Source organism: Amblyraja radiata, chromosome 14 (genome assembly GCF_010909765.2).
Source record: "Amblyraja radiata isolate CabotCenter1 chromosome 14, sAmbRad1.1.pri, whole genome shotgun sequence".
Lineage (NCBI taxonomy): Eukaryota > Metazoa > Chordata > Chondrichthyes > Rajiformes > Rajidae > Amblyraja > Amblyraja radiata.
The window spans coordinates 56,395,699-56,414,439 of NC_045969.1; the positions used below are offsets into that span (position 1 = coordinate 56,395,699).

The 18,741-nt window shown below is 47.7% G+C and overlaps 1 protein-coding gene across 1 annotated transcript in view; it reads right to left on the reverse strand.

The window, feature by feature from the left end:
- Window positions 1-18,741, reverse strand: part of cfap91 (cilia and flagella associated protein 91) — an 81,354-nt gene that overhangs the window by 29,267 nt on the left and 33,346 nt on the right. Inside the window, exons 12-14 of the mRNA XM_033033415.1 lie at window positions 8,993-9,064; window positions 7,688-7,834; window positions 6,271-6,492 (exon numbers count right to left, since the gene is read on the reverse strand). Coding sequence (XP_032889306.1) covers window positions 6,271-6,492; window positions 7,688-7,834; window positions 8,993-9,064 — 441 coding nt within the window. The remainder of the gene's footprint in view (window positions 1-6,270; window positions 6,493-7,687; window positions 7,835-8,992; window positions 9,065-18,741) is intronic.

An 18,741-nucleotide genomic window follows, 5' to 3' on the forward strand; every position in this document is an offset into this window, starting at 1 on the left:
TAGAACGGGTAAAGCTGCTACTGATGACCCTAGATTCATACCTATGCAAGGCGGTGACCTCCAGGGAAGGGGGAAGACCTGAAACATGGGTAGCGGCACAGACAGCGGTTCTGGAGGCCATGGGGTTGAATCAGGGTAGTCCTTTCACCAGGGTGGGGGAGAAACCTTAACGAGGCGGAGGTGATCAGGAAGCTCACCCTTGCGTATCGCAATGGGGTGAGAAGTGAGGAGGAGCTCTTTAAGGGCAAGGTGCACAAAATAGTACCGGCACCCCCCAAAGGGAGGCAGTGGAAACAGGAAGGCAGCCAGACCTCTTCCGAGATGAGGCCGGTGTGCTACGGGTGTGGGAAGCCCGGGCACTACAAGAGGGAGTGCAGAAACCTAAGTAGAGCAGTGGGGGATAGGACCCCGGTAACAATAGATATAAAAGATCTAATTACCTATTTGCAGTCAAAGGCGGGAGGGTCCGGACAGGTAGCCATGGCAACAGGCCAGGGCGCGCCCGTATCGCACCCCCGGCACCTTTATGACTGCCAGCGAAACAGCCCACATTCCTATGCCCGTTAGAGTGTGGCCCATGTGGGAGATCCTGGGTCAAGATGGAGGTCCAGGATGTGGTCGGGAGTTATCTGCTGGACATTGGTGCTTCCAGTAGCATTGTCCACACGAACAACCCCCGTACATCCCCTCTATCTAGTACGGCGCCCTATAGTCCACGAGGCGAGGGAAATCAGAGGGCGGATTGCTTGGCCAGGGAAGGAGCCAGGAGTGGGAAAGCATGGGATCCCCATGAGGAAGGACAGGTAGCTGCAGCCAGGGAGCAGCCTCGAGAAAAGGAGAGTGCGGGAGTGGTTTTGGCCCCGGACCTGACCATGGTCCAGGCACAAGACCCCATTTTAAAGGCTGCCTCAGCAGCCATTTGCAGGCAGGAGAAGATAGAGGGACCGTATGGGGGTAAAGATCAAGAACAGACCCGGGTTGATGTGGAAACTGTAGGGGAGCCAGGCGAGTCCACAGGTAGTCAACCTGAAGTAGCCGGCTGTGTTCCAGGGCGAGGACTGGAAGCAGCGGAGAAGGAGGCTGACTCCAGCCCTCCGCAGGCAGGTACCGTAGATTGCCTAAGAGAGGCAGAACTAGCAGAAGCAGAGGAGATGGAGGTATCACCTCTGGTGTGGGAACCCCCGGTCAGACGTAGGAGTGACAGGGTCACTAAACCGCCAGTAAGGTGGTCCCCATCCCTAATTAAACCTAGGACTAGGGCCGGCCACAGGAGGGCCGGGAAGGAGAGTGGTCGAAACAGGGCACTACGGAGTGCGGCTGGAGGGAGCCCAGTCTCCACAGGGAACGTAGGGGTATCTCGAAACCCCGTAGTGCAAAGGGAGGTGAGGGGCAGTCAGGCCCCTCGACAGGAGGAGTTCTGGCCTGCACGGGTGGGCCCACCAGAGGGGTGGCCCCAGCGTGAGGGGACCAGTTATGAGTTGGCCACCCGGAGACGGGTGGCGTTGTATATAGCATTGGTTTGTGTGTAAGTAGATGTAGTTAGCGTAATTAGATAAGTTTTTGTATAGCTACAGGGGAGTACAGGGACAGACAGTACGGGATCGAAGGGATGTGCTGTGGAAAGGTAGACCACAACAGACAAATCAAAGCCCCAAATGTCATTTTAGGCGGATAGCTTTGTGGAGGCAAGGAGGTGTTTTGCTTTGTTTTCCAGATGGGTAGCCCTGCCGTATGGATGATGGCAACGATGTGCCTCCGGATGTGCGTGGCGCGTCGCGGGGACACGGAGGAGTCCATCGTATTTAACTGAAGTGCGGTTACCCGCATGGTGCCCCCGCGAGACGGAATTATTATATCAGGCCCTGTTAAAAGACATGTTCCAGAAATTCCACAACCTGGATTTTGGGGACATAGACATAGAAGAGATGTACCGCGGGGGAGGGGATTTCACTTTGGGGTCCGGTAGGCAAAGACGAGGGGTGGTTAACGACGGGTTTACAGCATTTAACACGGGGACGTCTATTATTAATAGCATGGACAACGTAGAACTGGCCTTGCAGATCAATCAGTTGAAGGGCCAGTTACGAAAGGTTCTGGGGGAGGAAAATGCGGTGGTAGGATCGGGACTGCACGAAGAGGTGGCAATGACTCTACATCTAAAAGAAATCATAGCACAATTGGAGACACATGCAAAAACGATAAACGCTTTGATTAAAGAGGACCGGAATGCGTCCGATCAGGCTGCACAGAATGAGGTGTGTGGGCTGTATGGTGCGTGGTTGTTGGGGGAGGGGAGGAGCAACCTGGAAGACCTGAGGCAAGGTCGGGTCCCCTCCTGTATAAGCAACCAGCACCTAGCAGCGCTACACCCTTATAACAGCACTTTGAGTCCTTGTCAGCTTCGTGTGGCCTCCGAGGCCTACCCGGTACCGGTGGATTGCGGAAAATCCAATCACACCATAATGGGAGTGGTCGTAAGAATCCCGGTGATGGGAACCTCGGCACGACCAGCTCCTCTGTACCGAGTGGAGAACGTGGGAGTTGTTCGTGGGGGGGTGCATATTCGCTACAGGAAGGTCCCGCCCTATGTCATAGTGAGGCAGCAAGCTGTGACAGGCATTGACCTTTTGGGTTGTCGGAGCCGGGGAGCACAGGTAATCCTGTGTCCCCAGCACATGGGCGCTGAGGCTAGGCCTCAGTGTGAGTTCAGGACTGTTGGGGCACAGTCTATAAACTGCACCATGGAGGCGATGGCGGCAGACCATGTCCCTCCACAGGTGGCGTATATAGGCAGTGGGACGTACTGTGTCACCACAAGTGCCCAGCGGTATCAGCACGGATCACAGCTGTGGTGCCCAATACCGCACAGCAGCTTCTGCTTTAAACCCAGGGCAGAAGTCCATGTGGCACAGCAGCGAATATTACCCATCCCGAACCTTCTTCGGTTCACCTCTCGGTACGAGAAAATGTAACTGACTTATTTAACTATGTTGCCCATTTTGGGTATGATATTCCCCCAGTGAATGAAAAATTAAAAGAGTTGCTGGTGGCGGTCGAGTTGTCACACAAACACTTCTTCTCCCTGGAACAAAAGACTCTGGATATCGCCACGGAGATCGAAGGGATCAAGTCTCCAAGTTGGTGGGACCTGGAGTCCTGGATCATAGTTCCAGCATGGGTCCGCATCGTGTCCCATGTTCTGATCATCTGCCAGATGATAATTGTGGTGCATTTGCTGTGCATTAATTGCAAATTTAAAAGGCGGAGGAGGATGGCCAAATTACAACAGCTGGTAAATTGAGCCGCCCGACGTCACCGTAACGACACCCCATCACTGTAAAATGTCTGTACTCTAGTGCAATAGTTTTTGTACATATGTTGTAATCCCTGCATTTTCAGGGAATGGTCGTGAGGTTACTGTATGGTTTGTGGGATTGATGTAAAGTAAAAGGTGCATAGTGTAAGTTAATGTGCTTCGAGGGCCTAGTTTAGCGATTAAGGGGGCTTTCGGGGTACATAATTTCACCTTCTCACCAGGAGTGTTTACAGGTCTTGAGGCTGGAGGATTGCCCACTAACTTTGTCAATCGACACGGTCCGTGCAAGCCTGGATTTGTCGTAGGGGCATGTAAGTTATTTGGGCAAATCCTCCAAAATTATGGAAGAAATTGGATAAGGACATGGATATTTTAAAAGACAGATTTGCTGGCTGCAACGGAAAACCCCCCCCCCCACCCACAGAAAGAATCAATTTCAAGTTTCAAACCCGTCTGGCCTGTGGACTTGGACATCACACAACGGTGTGAACAGGAAAGGCTGAGACGGAGATAACGAGATTCTCTTGGATACACAAAGGAAGGAACCAAGCCTCAGCAGACGCTGGTAAACAGGCCAGCAGAAGCACAATCACCATCGGGGATGATAACGATCAGGCTGAGGGATCATGACATCAGCAAACCCCTTATCATCGGAAGCCTATTGTTCATGCCAGATCGAAACTGGGAAACATCAAAAGAACCCCTTCTATCCAGAGGACCACCTGGGGGTTTCAAAGGAAGCTCAGGTATAAAAGCCGAAGTCAAGCCAGAACTCTCTCTCTCTTCCTGCTCTTCCTGCTCTGCTGGACAGCTCGTGGGCCTGCATCGACTTAGCTGTGAGTATCCTGGTGACCTGGTGAACTTCCCGAAATAGGATAGAGGCTGAGAAAGGGGAGTAAAATTGTTAAAGTAAGTTTTACGACGTGCCCGATAGTTTTCCGTCCATAGTCTTAGTTTAAAGCATAAGTTTAGCCACGTATTATGTAGTGTTGGTGAGATTCGATTTCTCATTGTTTAATAAAGCCTGTAAATTTAGACTTGCTTTGAGTCCATCTTGGTTTCTGTTTTCTCTCATCGGCACACTCTGGTCAATTCAACCTTTTTATCATATCCCACCATAATTCCGAGGTCTAGAACCTAGGGGAATCCCTTTTGTGGAGTAAAGGGAAACGCAAAACCCCTACACCCATAAAGGGCCTGTCCCACCAGCATGCGATTGCATGCGTCTAGCTCGACCAAACGTGGTCGCTTGAGGCGTACGGCCTCGCGGGGCCGATTCCACTTCGAACCGCGGAGGCGTATGGAGTTGTGCGGGGCTGGTCCCGACATCATACTTACCAATCAGCTGGGCAGGAGGCGGGCCGACTGAATTTGGACGTCGCACGTCATCGGGCGGTGATGTCATCGCGCCACGCACTAGGCATACGCCATCAAGACGCTGCGTACGACGTCAAGACGCTGCGTACACCGTCAAGGCGCTGCGTACTCCCTCAATGTGCCTGTGGGCCGACAGTCCGTTGGCGCGCAGAATTTTCGCACAGTGCAGGATTTTCGGAGCCCCGCGCGATGTCGGGACCAGCCCCGCACAACTCCCCGCGCCTCCGCGGTTCGAAGTGGGACCGGCCCCGCCCGGCCGTACGCCTCAAGCGACCACGTTTGGTCGCGCTAGACGCATGCAATCGCTTGCTGGTGGGACAGGCCCTTAAGCTGCACACCAACCTGACTTTGAAACACATTGTTACCCCTTACTCGTTGCTGGGTCTAACCATTAGAACTTGATTTTCCTTACCAAAGGTGCAGGTACCTACAGAAGTGGCAAACTATTACCTTGTCAAGAACAATTAATGATGAGCAATTGCTACTGGACATCCACAGCCTGTAACACGCAATAGAACAAAACACAGTAACGGTGATGTATTATATTTTTTAAACTTCAAATAACAATCATTAATTAAACCTGGATGGCTCCATTTTTCTCCAGCTTCATTTCATATTAGTTTTAGTTTCATCTTAAGCTCTCTCATATGAAAGCAAAGCATTGCTAGAAATGTGAGTAAAAACACTATGCAGAATACAGAAAGGTAAATGAAAGAAACGACTAGCCTTTTCTTTTCATTAATACTAAACCTTATGCTAAGTATTTGGAGCAATTTTTTTTTTACCTCCCAGCTACTGGTCAACATTCTCACTTGATGCAGTAAGGCTAAGAGTTCACGTCCCTTGGGACTTAGAGATACAGCACGGAAACAGGCCCTTCGGCCCACTAACTCAGCGCAACCGGACCAGCGAACACCCCGTCCACCAGCACTATCCTATACACTAGGGACAATTTATAATTTTATCGAAGCCAATTAACCTACAAACCTGCACGTCTTTGGAGCACCCGGAGAAAACCCACGCAATCAGAGAGAAAATGTACAAACTCCGTACAGACATCACCTGTAATGATAATCGGACACTGGTCTCTGGCGCCGTAAGGTAGCAGCTCTACCGCTGTGTCACCTTGCCACTCTCTCAGGACCTTTAGTGCAACATTTAGATCGACACATGCAGTGCCGGGGGAGCAGGATAATACCAGAGGTGACATCTTTGGGAATGAAATGCTAAACTTAGGTACTGTTTACCTTTTAAAGTGGAGGTATGAGATCCCATGGCAATCTCTCAAAGAAGCCTGTTCTCCCTGGTGGCCCTGTCAATATTTATCTCTTCGCCAACATCACCAAACCGATTATCCAGTCAATATCACATGATGTTTGTGTGGCTTGGCCCTGCACAGATTAGCTGCTGTATTTCCTCAATTACAGCAGAACAACATAGTTCATGAAGAGTTTGCAAAGACTTTCCTTTCCATTCCTTCCTGATCGGGCATGAATTGATTACATGCATGACACATAACAGATGGCAAACTAATGACCTTTATGTTAATGATGCAGGTTTACTGGCACGTGCCTGACCTGTTTGAAAATCTCGTCCTCCTCCCTCCTGCGCCTCTCCTCCACTTGCCGCAAGCCGCTCTCCTCTGCCTCCCGGATTCGGCGCCGCCGCTCCGCCAACATAACTATCGCATGAATGCGCCGCTCCTCCTGCAGTCGCAGCAGCTCCTTGTTCAGGAAGTCAAACATGTCTGCAAGCACATGGCCCTCCACGTGGGAGAGAAAGTCTTCCTCTGCAGAAAGCTGTGAGAAGAGAGAATAAATTATACTAACCCCAATCTGACACAAGGTACTGATGCAGGTTTACAAAAAAAAAGACACAAAGTGCTGGAGTAACTCTGCAGGTCAGGCAGCATCTCTGGAGAACATGGATAGGAGATGTTTCGGGTTGGGACCCTTCTTCAGACATAGTAGGGGAGAGAAAGCTGGAATAGAGGTGGGGGGCAGGACAAAGCCTGGCAATTAATAGGTGGATACAGGGGAGGGGGTTTTCACTGGCAGTGAGTCTGGGTCAGAACATGGTTGAAGAGCAGGAATGGGAGGGGGAGCAGTGAGGGAGGGTCTCGTGGAACTCCTGCTGCAGAGAGGAGGAGAACTTCTTAAAAGTAGACATACCTTGAGTCAAGCAAAACTCAACCCAAAATGTCACCTATCCACGTCCTCCAGCGATCCTGCCTGACCCTCTGAGTTACTCCAGTGCTTTGTGTTGTTATCTGTCATACCTTATTCTTTATCAAACAACAGTATGTGAAAGATATGATCTGGACAAGATTTAACTGTTTTATATCTATTCTTCGGAGTTAAATTACCAAATGCCCTGAACATTGTATACCAGGACCACCAGAAACAGAACAGATTACAGATTTGATGTGAAGCATCTATTTTACAGCCATTAAATTAACGTCAAAGAATCCCAAATGAAAGTCAAAAAGCACACACATATTCTGCAATACAGGTGTATTACAAAGGGAGTCCAGGACCTACATATGAAGCATGTTGCAAACACTTACAATTGCCAAAGCCCTATACTTCCTTATCAAGCTGGTTGGCCTTGGGGGGAAATCTCTAGGCTAATAACATTCAGGAAACCAGCTCAAATTGTATTCCAATCAGGTGCCCTTATAAAATTTGTGATTGAGAGTAAAATGTGGTATGTTTTTATAATTAAAAAACATTTTATTTTAAAAATCTATTTCTTGTTGCAGCCTGCAGTATCCCCTTAAGGCTTATCTTTTTAAAATACAATGTTTTTAAATTATAAAAACTTACCACATTTTATTCTCAATCACAAAATTTAGAATAAAAATCTAGGTGAAAAAATGAGCCATTTTCCTACAATGCATGATCTTTAGTATAAAGCGAGCGTGACAAACAGTAGCAAGCATAATGATGATTCAACAAAAGTGATTTGCATTAAATGTTAAATTCTTTGCACTACCTTTTGCTGCTGGAGGTCTCGTTCTTGTTGCAGGGCGAGTATAGCCTGCTTTTCTGCTTCCTTCACCAGCTGCCTGTCTTCCTGGAGGGCGTGTGTGGTGCGGAGTTCCTGAAGCAGCTCAATACGTTTCTCCTTTCCCTCGAACATCTACAGAAACATTGACAGGCGAGTCACAAAAATGCTGGGGTAACTCAGCTGGACAGGCAGCATCTCTAGAGAAAAGGAATGGGTAACGTTTCGGGTAGAGACCCTTCTTCAGGTCTCTTCTTCAGTGTCTCTCTTCGTCCCAACATTACCATGATATTCGCTCACTCTAAGCTGTTATATTCCAACATTCTAATACCATGTTGAGTTGATCAACAGCCTGGCGATACACAAAGCTACATGAAGTGAAGCTCAAGTTGTTACTTTATGCTGCCTTACGTTAAGATACATAAAGTTAAGTGAATTATAGGGAGAGGTTGAGTAGCCTGGGACTCTATCCTTGGAGCGCAGGAGGATGAGGGATGATCTTATAGAGGTGTACAAGATCTGAAGGGAATAGATATGGTGAATGCACAGATACTCTTGCCTATTGTAGGTGAATCGAGGACCAGAGAACATAGGTTTAAGGTGAAGGGGAAAAGATTTAATAGGAATCTGAGGGGTAACTTTTTCACACACGCGGTGGTGGGTGTATGGAACAAGCTGCCAGAGGAGGTAGCTGGGGCAGGGACTATCCCAACGTTTAAGAAACAGTTAGACAGGTACATGGACAGGACAGGTTTGGAGGGATATGGGCCAAACGCGGGCAGGTGGGACTAGTGTAGCTGGCACATGTTGGCCGGTGTGGGCAAGTTGGGCCAAATGGCCTGTTTCCACGCTGAATCTTCCAAGATGAATACTGTTTGTTACCAGGGTGGGTGAATCAAGAACCAGAGGGCATAGATTTAAGGAGAGGTGGGGAAAGATTTAATAGGAAGCTGAGGGGCAACTTTATCGCTCAGCGAGTGATGGGTATATGGAATGAGCTGCTGGCAGAGGCAGCATTTAAAAGGCATTTGGACAGGTACAAGGAAAGGTTTAGAGAGCTATGGGCCAAGGGCAGGCAAATGGGACGAGCGTAGATTGGGCATCTTGATCGGCGTGAACAAATTAGGCCAAAGGACCTGATTCTATGCTTTATGACTGCATGACAACATTATTCCCCCCAGCATTAAAGACATAGGTCCTCAACTTCCCCCAATGCACAGTCATACATTTCAATCCATAACTGTAGCAGGTCTATCTGTATTTCATAATCCAACAGAACTAGAAGAAACTTACCATATTCTGAATAGCCCTTCCTCGTAATAATTTTTGCAGATAAATGACAGCGAGTTCGCTTTCTTCCTCTCCCTGAAATAACAAAAAAATTAAAAACAGATTATGTAATGTCTGTTGCTTGAATTTCTTCAAAAGCAAATTGGGATGAAAAGAAGCTCAAGATATAACCCTAAGGGTAGAACTGTTATAGCTTTTAGTTTAGTTTAGTTCAGAGATACACCGCGGAAACAGGCTCTTCTGCCCACCGAGTCTGCACCGACCTGCAATCCCCACACGTTAACACTATCCTACACACACTAGTTACATTTATACCAAGCCAATTAACCTACAAACCTGTATGTCTTTGGAGCGTGGGAGGAAACCAAAGATCTCGGAGAAAACCCACGCAGGTCACGGGGAGAACGTACAAACTCCGTACAGACAGCACTCGTGGTCGGGATCGAACCCCGGTCTCCGGCGCAGTAAGTGCTGTAAGGCAGCAACTCTACCGCTACACCTTTACAAAGATTTTGGCATCATAGCTTGCACAAAGGAAGATTCTGGTTGATGGAGGTTAATCATGTCAGGCCAAGAGATCTGCATCTGTTTCATCAATGACATAAGGTCAGAAGAGACGGCATGGAGGCGCAGCAGTAGAGTTGCTGCCTTACAGCATTTGCAGCACCAGAGACCAAGGGTCAATCCTGACTACGGTTGCTGTCTGTACGTAGTTTGTACCTTCTCCCAGTGACCCCATAGGTTTTTTTCTGAGATCTTTGGTTTCCTCCCACACTCCAGAGATGTACAGGTTTGTATGTTAATTGGCTTGGTATAAGTGTATATTGTCCCTATTACACAATAGACAATAGACAATAGACAATAGACAATAGGTAATAGACAATAGACAACAGGATAATCCTGTTGCCTGCTGCATCATTTGGACTTATTCATTTATATTTAAAGAGTTTTCTTGAATTTATTGGAAACAAGAGCAAGGGAGCATTGGCAACAATCAGGCTATTCCCTTAACCAAAGCAATCTATGGAATGTGAAACAAATGAAATTATTAAATTGGGCAAATTCTATGTGGTTATATACAGCAAGAGAAATGAAGATGGAAGAGAGAATAAAAATGGACAAAAATGCTGACAATATTATTTCAATTGGAGGTCAAAAGGTAAAAATTCAATTGTTCCTAAAACAATTTGCACCCCTAAGGAAGAAATGACAATAGACAATAGGTGCAGGAGTAGAGGCCATTCGGCACTTCGAACCTGCACCATTCAATATGATCATGCCTGATCACCCAACTCAGTATCCCGTACCTGCCTTCTCTCCATACCCCCTAATCCCCTTAGCCACAAGGGCCACATCTAACTCCCTCTTAAATATAACCAATGAACTGGCCTCAACTACCTTCTGTGGCAGAGAATTCCACAGATTCACCACTCTCTGTGTGAAAAATGTTTTTCTCATCTCAGTCCTAAAAGACTTCCCCCTTATCCTTAAACTGTGACCCCTTGTTCTGGACTTCCCCAACATCGGGAAAAATCTTCCTGCATCTAGCCTGTCCAACTCCTTAAGAATTTTGTAAGTTTCTATAAGATCCCCCCTCAATCTTCTAAATTCTAGCGAGTACAAGCCGAGTCTATCCAGTCTTTCTTCATATGAAAGTCCTGACATCCCAGGAATCAGTCTGGTGAACCTTCTCTGTACTCCCTCTATGGCAAGAATGTCTTTCCTCAGATTAGGAGACCAAAATTATACGCAATACTCCAGGTGTAGTCTCACCAAGACCCTGTACAACTGCAGTAGAACCTCCATGCTTCTATACTCAAATCCTTTTGCTATGAATGGTAACATACCATTCGCTTTCTTCACTGCCTGCTGCACCTGCATGCCTACTTTCAATGACTGGTGTACCATGACACCCAGATCTCCACTTTTCCTAATCGGCCACCATTCAGATAATAGTCTACTTTCCTGTTTTTGCCACCAAAGTGGATAACCTCACATTTATCCACATTATACTGCATCTGCCATGCATTTGCCCACTCACCCAACCTATCCAAGTCACCTTGCAGTCTCCTAGCATCCTCCTCACAGCTAACACTGCCCCCCAGCTTTGTGTCATCCGCAAACTTGGAGATGTTGCATTCAATTCCCTCGTCCAAATCATTAATATATATTGTAAATAGCTGGGGTCCCAGCACCGAGCCTTGCGGTACCCCACTAGTCACTGCCTGCCATTCTGAAAAGGACCCGTTTACTACTCTTTGCTTCCTGTCTGCCAGCCAGTTCCCTATCCACATCAATACTGAACCCACAATACTGTGTGCTTTAAGCTTGCATACTAATCTCTTATGTGGGACCTAGTCGAAAGCCTTCTGAAAGTCCAGATATAACACATTCACTGGTTCTCCCTTATCCACTCTACTAGTTACATCCTCGAAAAATTCTATAAGATTTGTCAGACATGATTTACCTTTCATAAATCCATGCTGACTTTGTCCAATGATCTCATCGCGGAGGTAGAGAATTCCACAGACTCACCACTCTCTGTGAGAAAAAGTGTTTCCTCTTCTCCATTCTAAATGGCTTACTCCTTATTCTTAAACTGTGGCCCCTGGTTCTGGACTCCCCCAACATCGGGAACATGTTTCCTGTCTCTAGCGTGTCCAAACCCTTAACAATCTTATATGTTTCACTGATAATCCCTCTCATCCTCCAAAGTGTACTTGCCTGCTCCATTCTCTCAGCATATGACAGTCCCGCCATCCCGGGAATTAACCTGGTAAACCTACGCCGCACTCCCTCAATAGCAAGAATGTCCTTCCTCAAATTAGGGGACCAAAACTGCACACAATACTCCAGGTGTGGTCTCACTAGGGCACTGTACAACTGCAGAAGGACCTCTTTGCTCCTATATTCAATTCCTCTTGTTATAAAGGACAACATGCTATTCGCTTTCTTCACTGCCTGCTGTACCTGCATGCTTACTTTCATAGACTGATGTACAAGGACCCCCAGATCCCGTTGTACTTCCCCATTTCCTAACTTGACGCCATTTAGATAGTAATCTGCCTTCCTGTTTTTGCTACCAAAGTGGATAACCTCACATTTATCCGCATTAAACTTCATCTGCCATGCATCTGCCCACTCCCCCAACCTGTCCAAGTCACCCTGCATTCTCATAGCATCCTCCTCACAGTTCACACTGCCACCCAGCTTTGTGTCATCTGCAAATCTGCTAATGTTACTTTGAATCCCTTCATCCAAATCATTGATGTATATTGTAAATAGCTGCGGTCCCAGGACCGAGCCTTGCAGTACCCCCACTAGTCACTGCCTGCCATTCTGATGTGAATGCTAATGTGTGTAGTATAGTGTTAATGTAAAGGGATTGCTGGTCGGTGCAGACACGGTGGGCCGAAGGGCCTGTTTCCACGCTGTATCTCTAAAAGTAAACTAAAGTGGGATAATTGGCAATGAAACAGTGCCCAGTGCATGCACTGTGATTGCTTCCCTTAAGATGGCGCTAGCAGCCAATATTTTGTCAAATAACTTAGCAGATATAGTACGGAACCAGACCAAGTGCGGACTCGTTGGGCCCGCTCCCCAACGTAATGTGATCCACATCCCTCCTTTCACTGCATATCCATGTTCTTAATTTATGTTTAGGTTTATTATTGCCATGTGTACCACGGTGTCCAAAAGCTGTCCAATCAGATCAGATATACAAGCAAGTCTAACTCAAAAACGATAGATGAAGCAAAGGGGAAGGGGAAAATCCTCTATCCAAAAACCTCTTAAATACCGCTATTGTTTTTGCTCCCACCACCACCCCCAGCAGCATGTTCCAGGCACCCACCATCCTCTGTGTAACAAAAGAAGGGAGGCACATTGGCAAAGCTGCTGCCTCACAACGCCAGAGATCCCGGTTCGATCCTGATCTCGGGTGCTGCCTGTGTGGAATTTGCACGCTCTCCGTGGGTTTCCACGGGTGCTCCGGTTTCCTCCCACATCCCACAGATGTGCAGGTTTGTAGGTTAATTGGCCTTCTGTACATTGCCCCTCGTGTGTACGGAGTGGATGAGAAAGTGGGATAGCATAGAACTAGTGTGAATGGGTGATTGATGGTCGGAGTGGACTCGGTGGGCTGAAGTGCCTGTTTCCATGCTGTAAATAGAATGAATGCATGAGAGATGCACTGCTCGACATCCAAGGGCTCCTAAATTTCTCCGCACCATTCCACATTATTTCAATGAAAGAATCTCGAGAAAATTCATCCCCAGATAACAAAATGCCAGCAACGAGTAGCTAGTCAATTTCAGACTATACAGGAATCCAGAATTTAGTGAAACTTTTGTTGAGAAATGCTAGCTGTTTAGTCGCAGTATTTCTACAAGTTCTATCCTGTATTTTATGTATTAGTCTATGGTGTGAAGATATTGAATTCCTAGGTCCCTCTTATCTGCCCTGTTACATATATCTACAAAACGATCTTTTCATTAAACATGATTTTTGCTTCATAAAGACATTTTTATTTATTATATTATGGTATTCTTTGCCCTGTTACATGACTTTACTGATGAGCTCCAGCACTTTTCTAACAACCAGCTTCAAGCTAACTATTTTATAATTCCCCATTTGTTTCAGTCCTATTTTAACATGGGAAAAAATAAGTGCAGAGGTGAGCCATTCCATCCTTTGGGCCTGTTCCATCGTTTAATACAATGTCCTCCATCTGATTAGCACTTAAGAGAACTTTAGATAAACCTGAGCATGAACAAGGTTTGTTCATGAAGTCAGAAGAAAAGCTTCAGCAACGCATTCAACAAGGTTCCACACGGTAGGCTGCTCTGGAAGATTAGATTGCATGGGATCCAAAGAGAGATAGCTGAATGGATAGAAAAAGGGCTTCATGGAAGAAAGCAGAGGGAGGTGGTGGAAGATTGCTTCTCGGACTGGAGTCCTGTGGCTAGTGGTGTGCCTCAGGGTTCAGTGCTGGGCCCGTTAATGTTTGTCATTTACATCAATGATTTGGATGAAAACATAACCTGGCAAGATTATCAAGTTTGCTGATGATAAAATAGTGGGTGGTTTTACAGACAATGAAGATGGTTGTGAAAAATTGCAGCAGGATCTTGATCGATTAGCCAGGTGGGCTGAGGAATGGTTGATGGAATTTAATACAGAGAAATGTGAGGTGTTGCATTTTGAGAAGTCTAACATGGGCAGGGTCTACACAGAGAATGGTAGGGCACTGGGTAGTGATGTAGAGCAGAGGGATCTAGGAGCACAGGTGCATGGAGTCACAGGAGGATAGGGAGGTCAAAAAGGCTTTTGGCACATTGACCTTCATCAGTCAGAATATTGAGTATAGAAGTTGAGAGGTCATGTTGCAGTTGTATAAGACGTTATTGAGGTCGCATTTAGAGTATTGTGTTCAGTTCCGGGCACCATGTTATGGATAAGATGTCAAGCTGGAAAGGGTACAGAGAAGATTTATGAGGATGTTGTCAGGAGTAGAGGGACTGAGCTATAGGGAGAGGTTGAGTAGGTTGGGACTCTATTCCTTGTAGCGCAGGAGGATGAGGGGTGATTTTCTAAAGGTGAATAAAATCATGAGTCTCTTGCCCAGAGTAGGTGAATCGAGGGCACAGGTTTAAGGTGATTTAATCGGAATCTGAGGGGTAACATTTTCACACAAAGGGTAGTGGGGGTATGGAACAAGCTGCCAGATGAGGTAGTTGAGGCAGGGACTATCCCAACGTTCAAGAAAGAGTTAAGGGGCTGTCCCACTTGGACGACCTAATCCACGAGTTTAAAAGACCCTAGACGAGTTGAAAGAAATGTCAAGGTCGTGTTATCTCGCCGAAGTAAAAGACCTCCTACGACTATGTATACGACCTCCTACGACTATGTCTACCACCTCCTATGACCCCCCTTGACCTCAGCCTTCCACACCTAAGACCAACTACGACTAGCTATGAGTGGAAATGATCACATGATAAAATGATGTCATGTTTGCATTTTATTTCTCGGACCAGTTACCGACCTACGACTACCATCACCACCTACTACAACCTACCTACAAGTAAAAAGTGTCGATTTTTTCCATGCTGACCCTTTTTTTACTCGTGGACATTTTTTATCAGGCTGGAAAAAACGCCGCGACCCACTTGAGGCCACGAGTACGCGGAGACCACTCACGAGCATGAGGAAGAGTGACCTACGACCTTGTGGCGACCGTGCTGTGAGTATGAGTCAAGGGCAAACTCGGTAGAGGTGCCAATTAGGTCGTGAAAGTGGGACAGGGGCTTTAGATAGGTACATGGATAGGACACATTTGAAGGGATATGGGCAAAACGCAGGCAGGTGGGACTAGTATAGCTGGGACATGTTGGCCGGTGTGGGCAAGTTGGGCTGAAGGACCTGTTTTCACGCTGTATCACTCTATGACTCTAAGATTATTGGTGGAATGAGGCTTGTGCGGAATCAACATCAAGTTATAACACTGTTATAATTATGTTTATAACATCAGGTTGGTAGTTCACAAACCAACAGTATGAACATTGAAATCCCCAATTTTAAGTAACTAACCCACAAACAACCCCTTTCTCCCCGAAGCCCCTCCCCCTCCCCCCTGCCGACTCTCCAGGCCCTGGTTGACCTTTCCCCACTATCTCCCCTCCACCTGCATCACTTCCAATGGCTACACAATTCACAACTTTTCTACACTCAAGTTTCACAATTCGCAACTCTTTATTCTTTTTGGGTTCATATGTCTTTTCATCGCTAACCTTTGTCCAACAATCAGCCTTTCAAACCCCCCCCCCCCCCCTGTGTTCACCTATTGCCCCCAGGTTCCCAGCCAAGGTGTGTCAGCCCAGTTATTTAGTATATATTATGAAATTGTACACTAGGTGCTATGGATTCTACACTGTGTGTAGACCAGAGGTGGGGGTCTGTGCATTTATGTAAATAAAGCATGGTGCACGGACTCCACCATCATCGAGAGTCACTGCTCAGCTAACCTTGAGTTCCTCTTGGTTAGATGCAGACCGTTCTATCTGCCCAGAGAGTTCACCTCCACTGTTGTGACTGCAGCCTATATCCCTCCTGATGCTAATGCCAAGCTTGCAATGAAAGAGCTGCATACTGCCATTAGCAATCAACAGACGCACAACCCCGAGGCAGCCTTCATTGTTGCGGGTGACTTCAATCACTCTAACCTGAAGACTGTACTCCCCAAATTCCACCAACATGTCTCCTTCCCCACTAGAGTAGACAAGACACTGGACAAAGTCTACACCAACATGGCTGAAGCTTACAAAGCCATCCCCCTCCCCCACCTTGGTCAGTCTGATCACCTCTCATTGTTCCTGCTCCCTAAGTACTCCCCACTCATCAGACGGGTTAAACCAACTGTGAGGACAGTTAAAGTCTGGTCAGAGGAAGCGGACTTCACACTTCAGCAGTGTTTTGGAAACACTGACTGGAAGGCGTTTGCAGCCCAGGCCACCCTTGACTCCCACACGGACATTGATTCCTACACTTCCTCTGTTCTGGACTTTATAAACTCCACAATCAATAGTGTCACCTCCCTCAAACGGGTGACCATATTCCCGAATCAGAAGCCATGGATGAACAGCGAGGTCAGGCTACTGCTGAAAGCACGGGACACCGTTTTCAGGTCAGGCGATGCTCGAGCCTACAGTTCAGCCAGGGCTAACCTGAAGAGGTGCATCAAGAAGGCCAAGCACTGCCATAAGCTCAGGATTGAGGAGCACTTCAACAACTCCGACCCCCGACGCATGTGGCAAGGCATCCAGGCCATCACGGACTACAGACCCTCCAACACCACCCCCACATCCAGCGACGCCTCCTTCCTTGAGGAGCTTAACCACTTCTATGGCCGCTTCGACAGGGACAATCTAGAGACAGCCATCAAGGCTGTGCTACCTGCCGATCACCAACCCCTCACACTCACCCCCTACGACGTATTCGTGGCACTGGGTAGGACTAATGCACGTAAAGCTGCTGGCCCTGACGGCATCCCCGGGCGCGTGCTCAGGGCCTGTGCTGCGCAGCTGACAGACGTCTGGACTGACATCTTCAACCTGTCACTTGCCCAAGCAGTTGTCCCCACGTGCCTTAAAACCACCTCCATCGTGCCAGTGCCAAAACACTCCACTGCGGCAAGCCTCAACGACTTCCGCCCAGTTTCACTTACCCCCATCATCACCAAGTGCTTCGAGAGGCTGGTCCTGGCACACCTCAAAAGCTGCCTACCCCACACACTGGATCCCTATCAGTTTGCCTACCGCAAGAACAGGAGTACGGAGGATGCCATCTCAACGGCACTTCACTCCGCCCTCTCCCACCTCGACAACAGAGACACTTACGTAAGAATGCTGTTCATCGATTACAGCTCAGCATTCAACACCATTATACCATCAAAACTGATCACCAAACTCGGTAACCTGGGCATCGACCCCTCCCTCTGCAACTGGATACTGGACTTTATAACCAACAGACCCCAGTCTGTTAGGTTAGACAAGCACACCTCTTCAACCCTCACCCTGAACACCGGCGTTCCACAGGGCTGTGTGCTGAGCCCCCTCCTCTACTCCCTCTTCACCTATGACTGCACACCTGTACATGGTACTAACACCATCATCAAGTATGCAGATGATACAACGGTGATTGACCTCATCAGCAACAACGATGAGTCGGCCTACAGGGAGGAGGTCCAGCACTTAGCAGCATGGTGCGCTGACAACAACCTGGCCCTTAACTCCAAGAAGACCAAGGAGCTCATTGTAGACTTCAGGAAGTCCAGGGGCGGCACGCACACCCCCATCCACATTAACGGGACGGAGGTGGAACGTGTTTCTAGCTTCAGGTTCCTGGGAGTCAACATCTCCGATGACCTCTCTTGGACCCACAATACCTCAACTCTGATCAAGAAGGCTCACCAGCGTCTCTTCTTCCTGAGGAGACTGAAGAAGGTCCATCTGTCTCCTCAGATCCTGGTGAACTTCTACCGCTGCACCATCGAGAGCATCCTTACCAACTGCATCACAGTATGGTATGGCAACTGCTCTGTCTCCGACCGGAAGGCATTGCAGAGGGTGGTGAAAATTGCCCAACGCATCACCGGTTCCTCGCTCCCCTCCATTGAGTCTGTCCAAAGCAAGCGTTGTCTGCGGAGGGCGCTCAGCATCGCCAAGGACTGCTCTCACCCCAACCATGGACTGTTTACCCTCCTACCATCCGGGAGGCGCTACAGGTCTCTCCGTTGCCGAACCAGCAGGTCCAGGAACAGCTTCTTCCCGGCGGCTGTCACTCTACTCAACAACGTACCTCGGTGACTGCCAATCACACCCCCACCCCCCGGACACTTATTATCACTTATTATTATTTATTCAAATCATTTGCTATGTCGCTCTTCCAGGGAGATGCTAACTGCATTTCGTTGTCTCTGTACTGTACACTGACAATGACAATTAAAATTGAATCTGAGAATCTGAGAATCTCTCCTGCTCCCGTTTGACTGTCTTCCAATCTTTACCCTAGCTGCTAATTACCATTAAACTGCATTATGTGATTGGACACAATGCCCTTGGAGACAGCGGTTGATTGGACGGGAGGAGACCGAATTGTTGATTGGACGGGAAATGTAAGTCAAGCTGGTTGGTGATTGGACGCAACCCCCTTAGAGACAGCGGTTGATTGGCCACCAAATAATCGGGCACAAATTG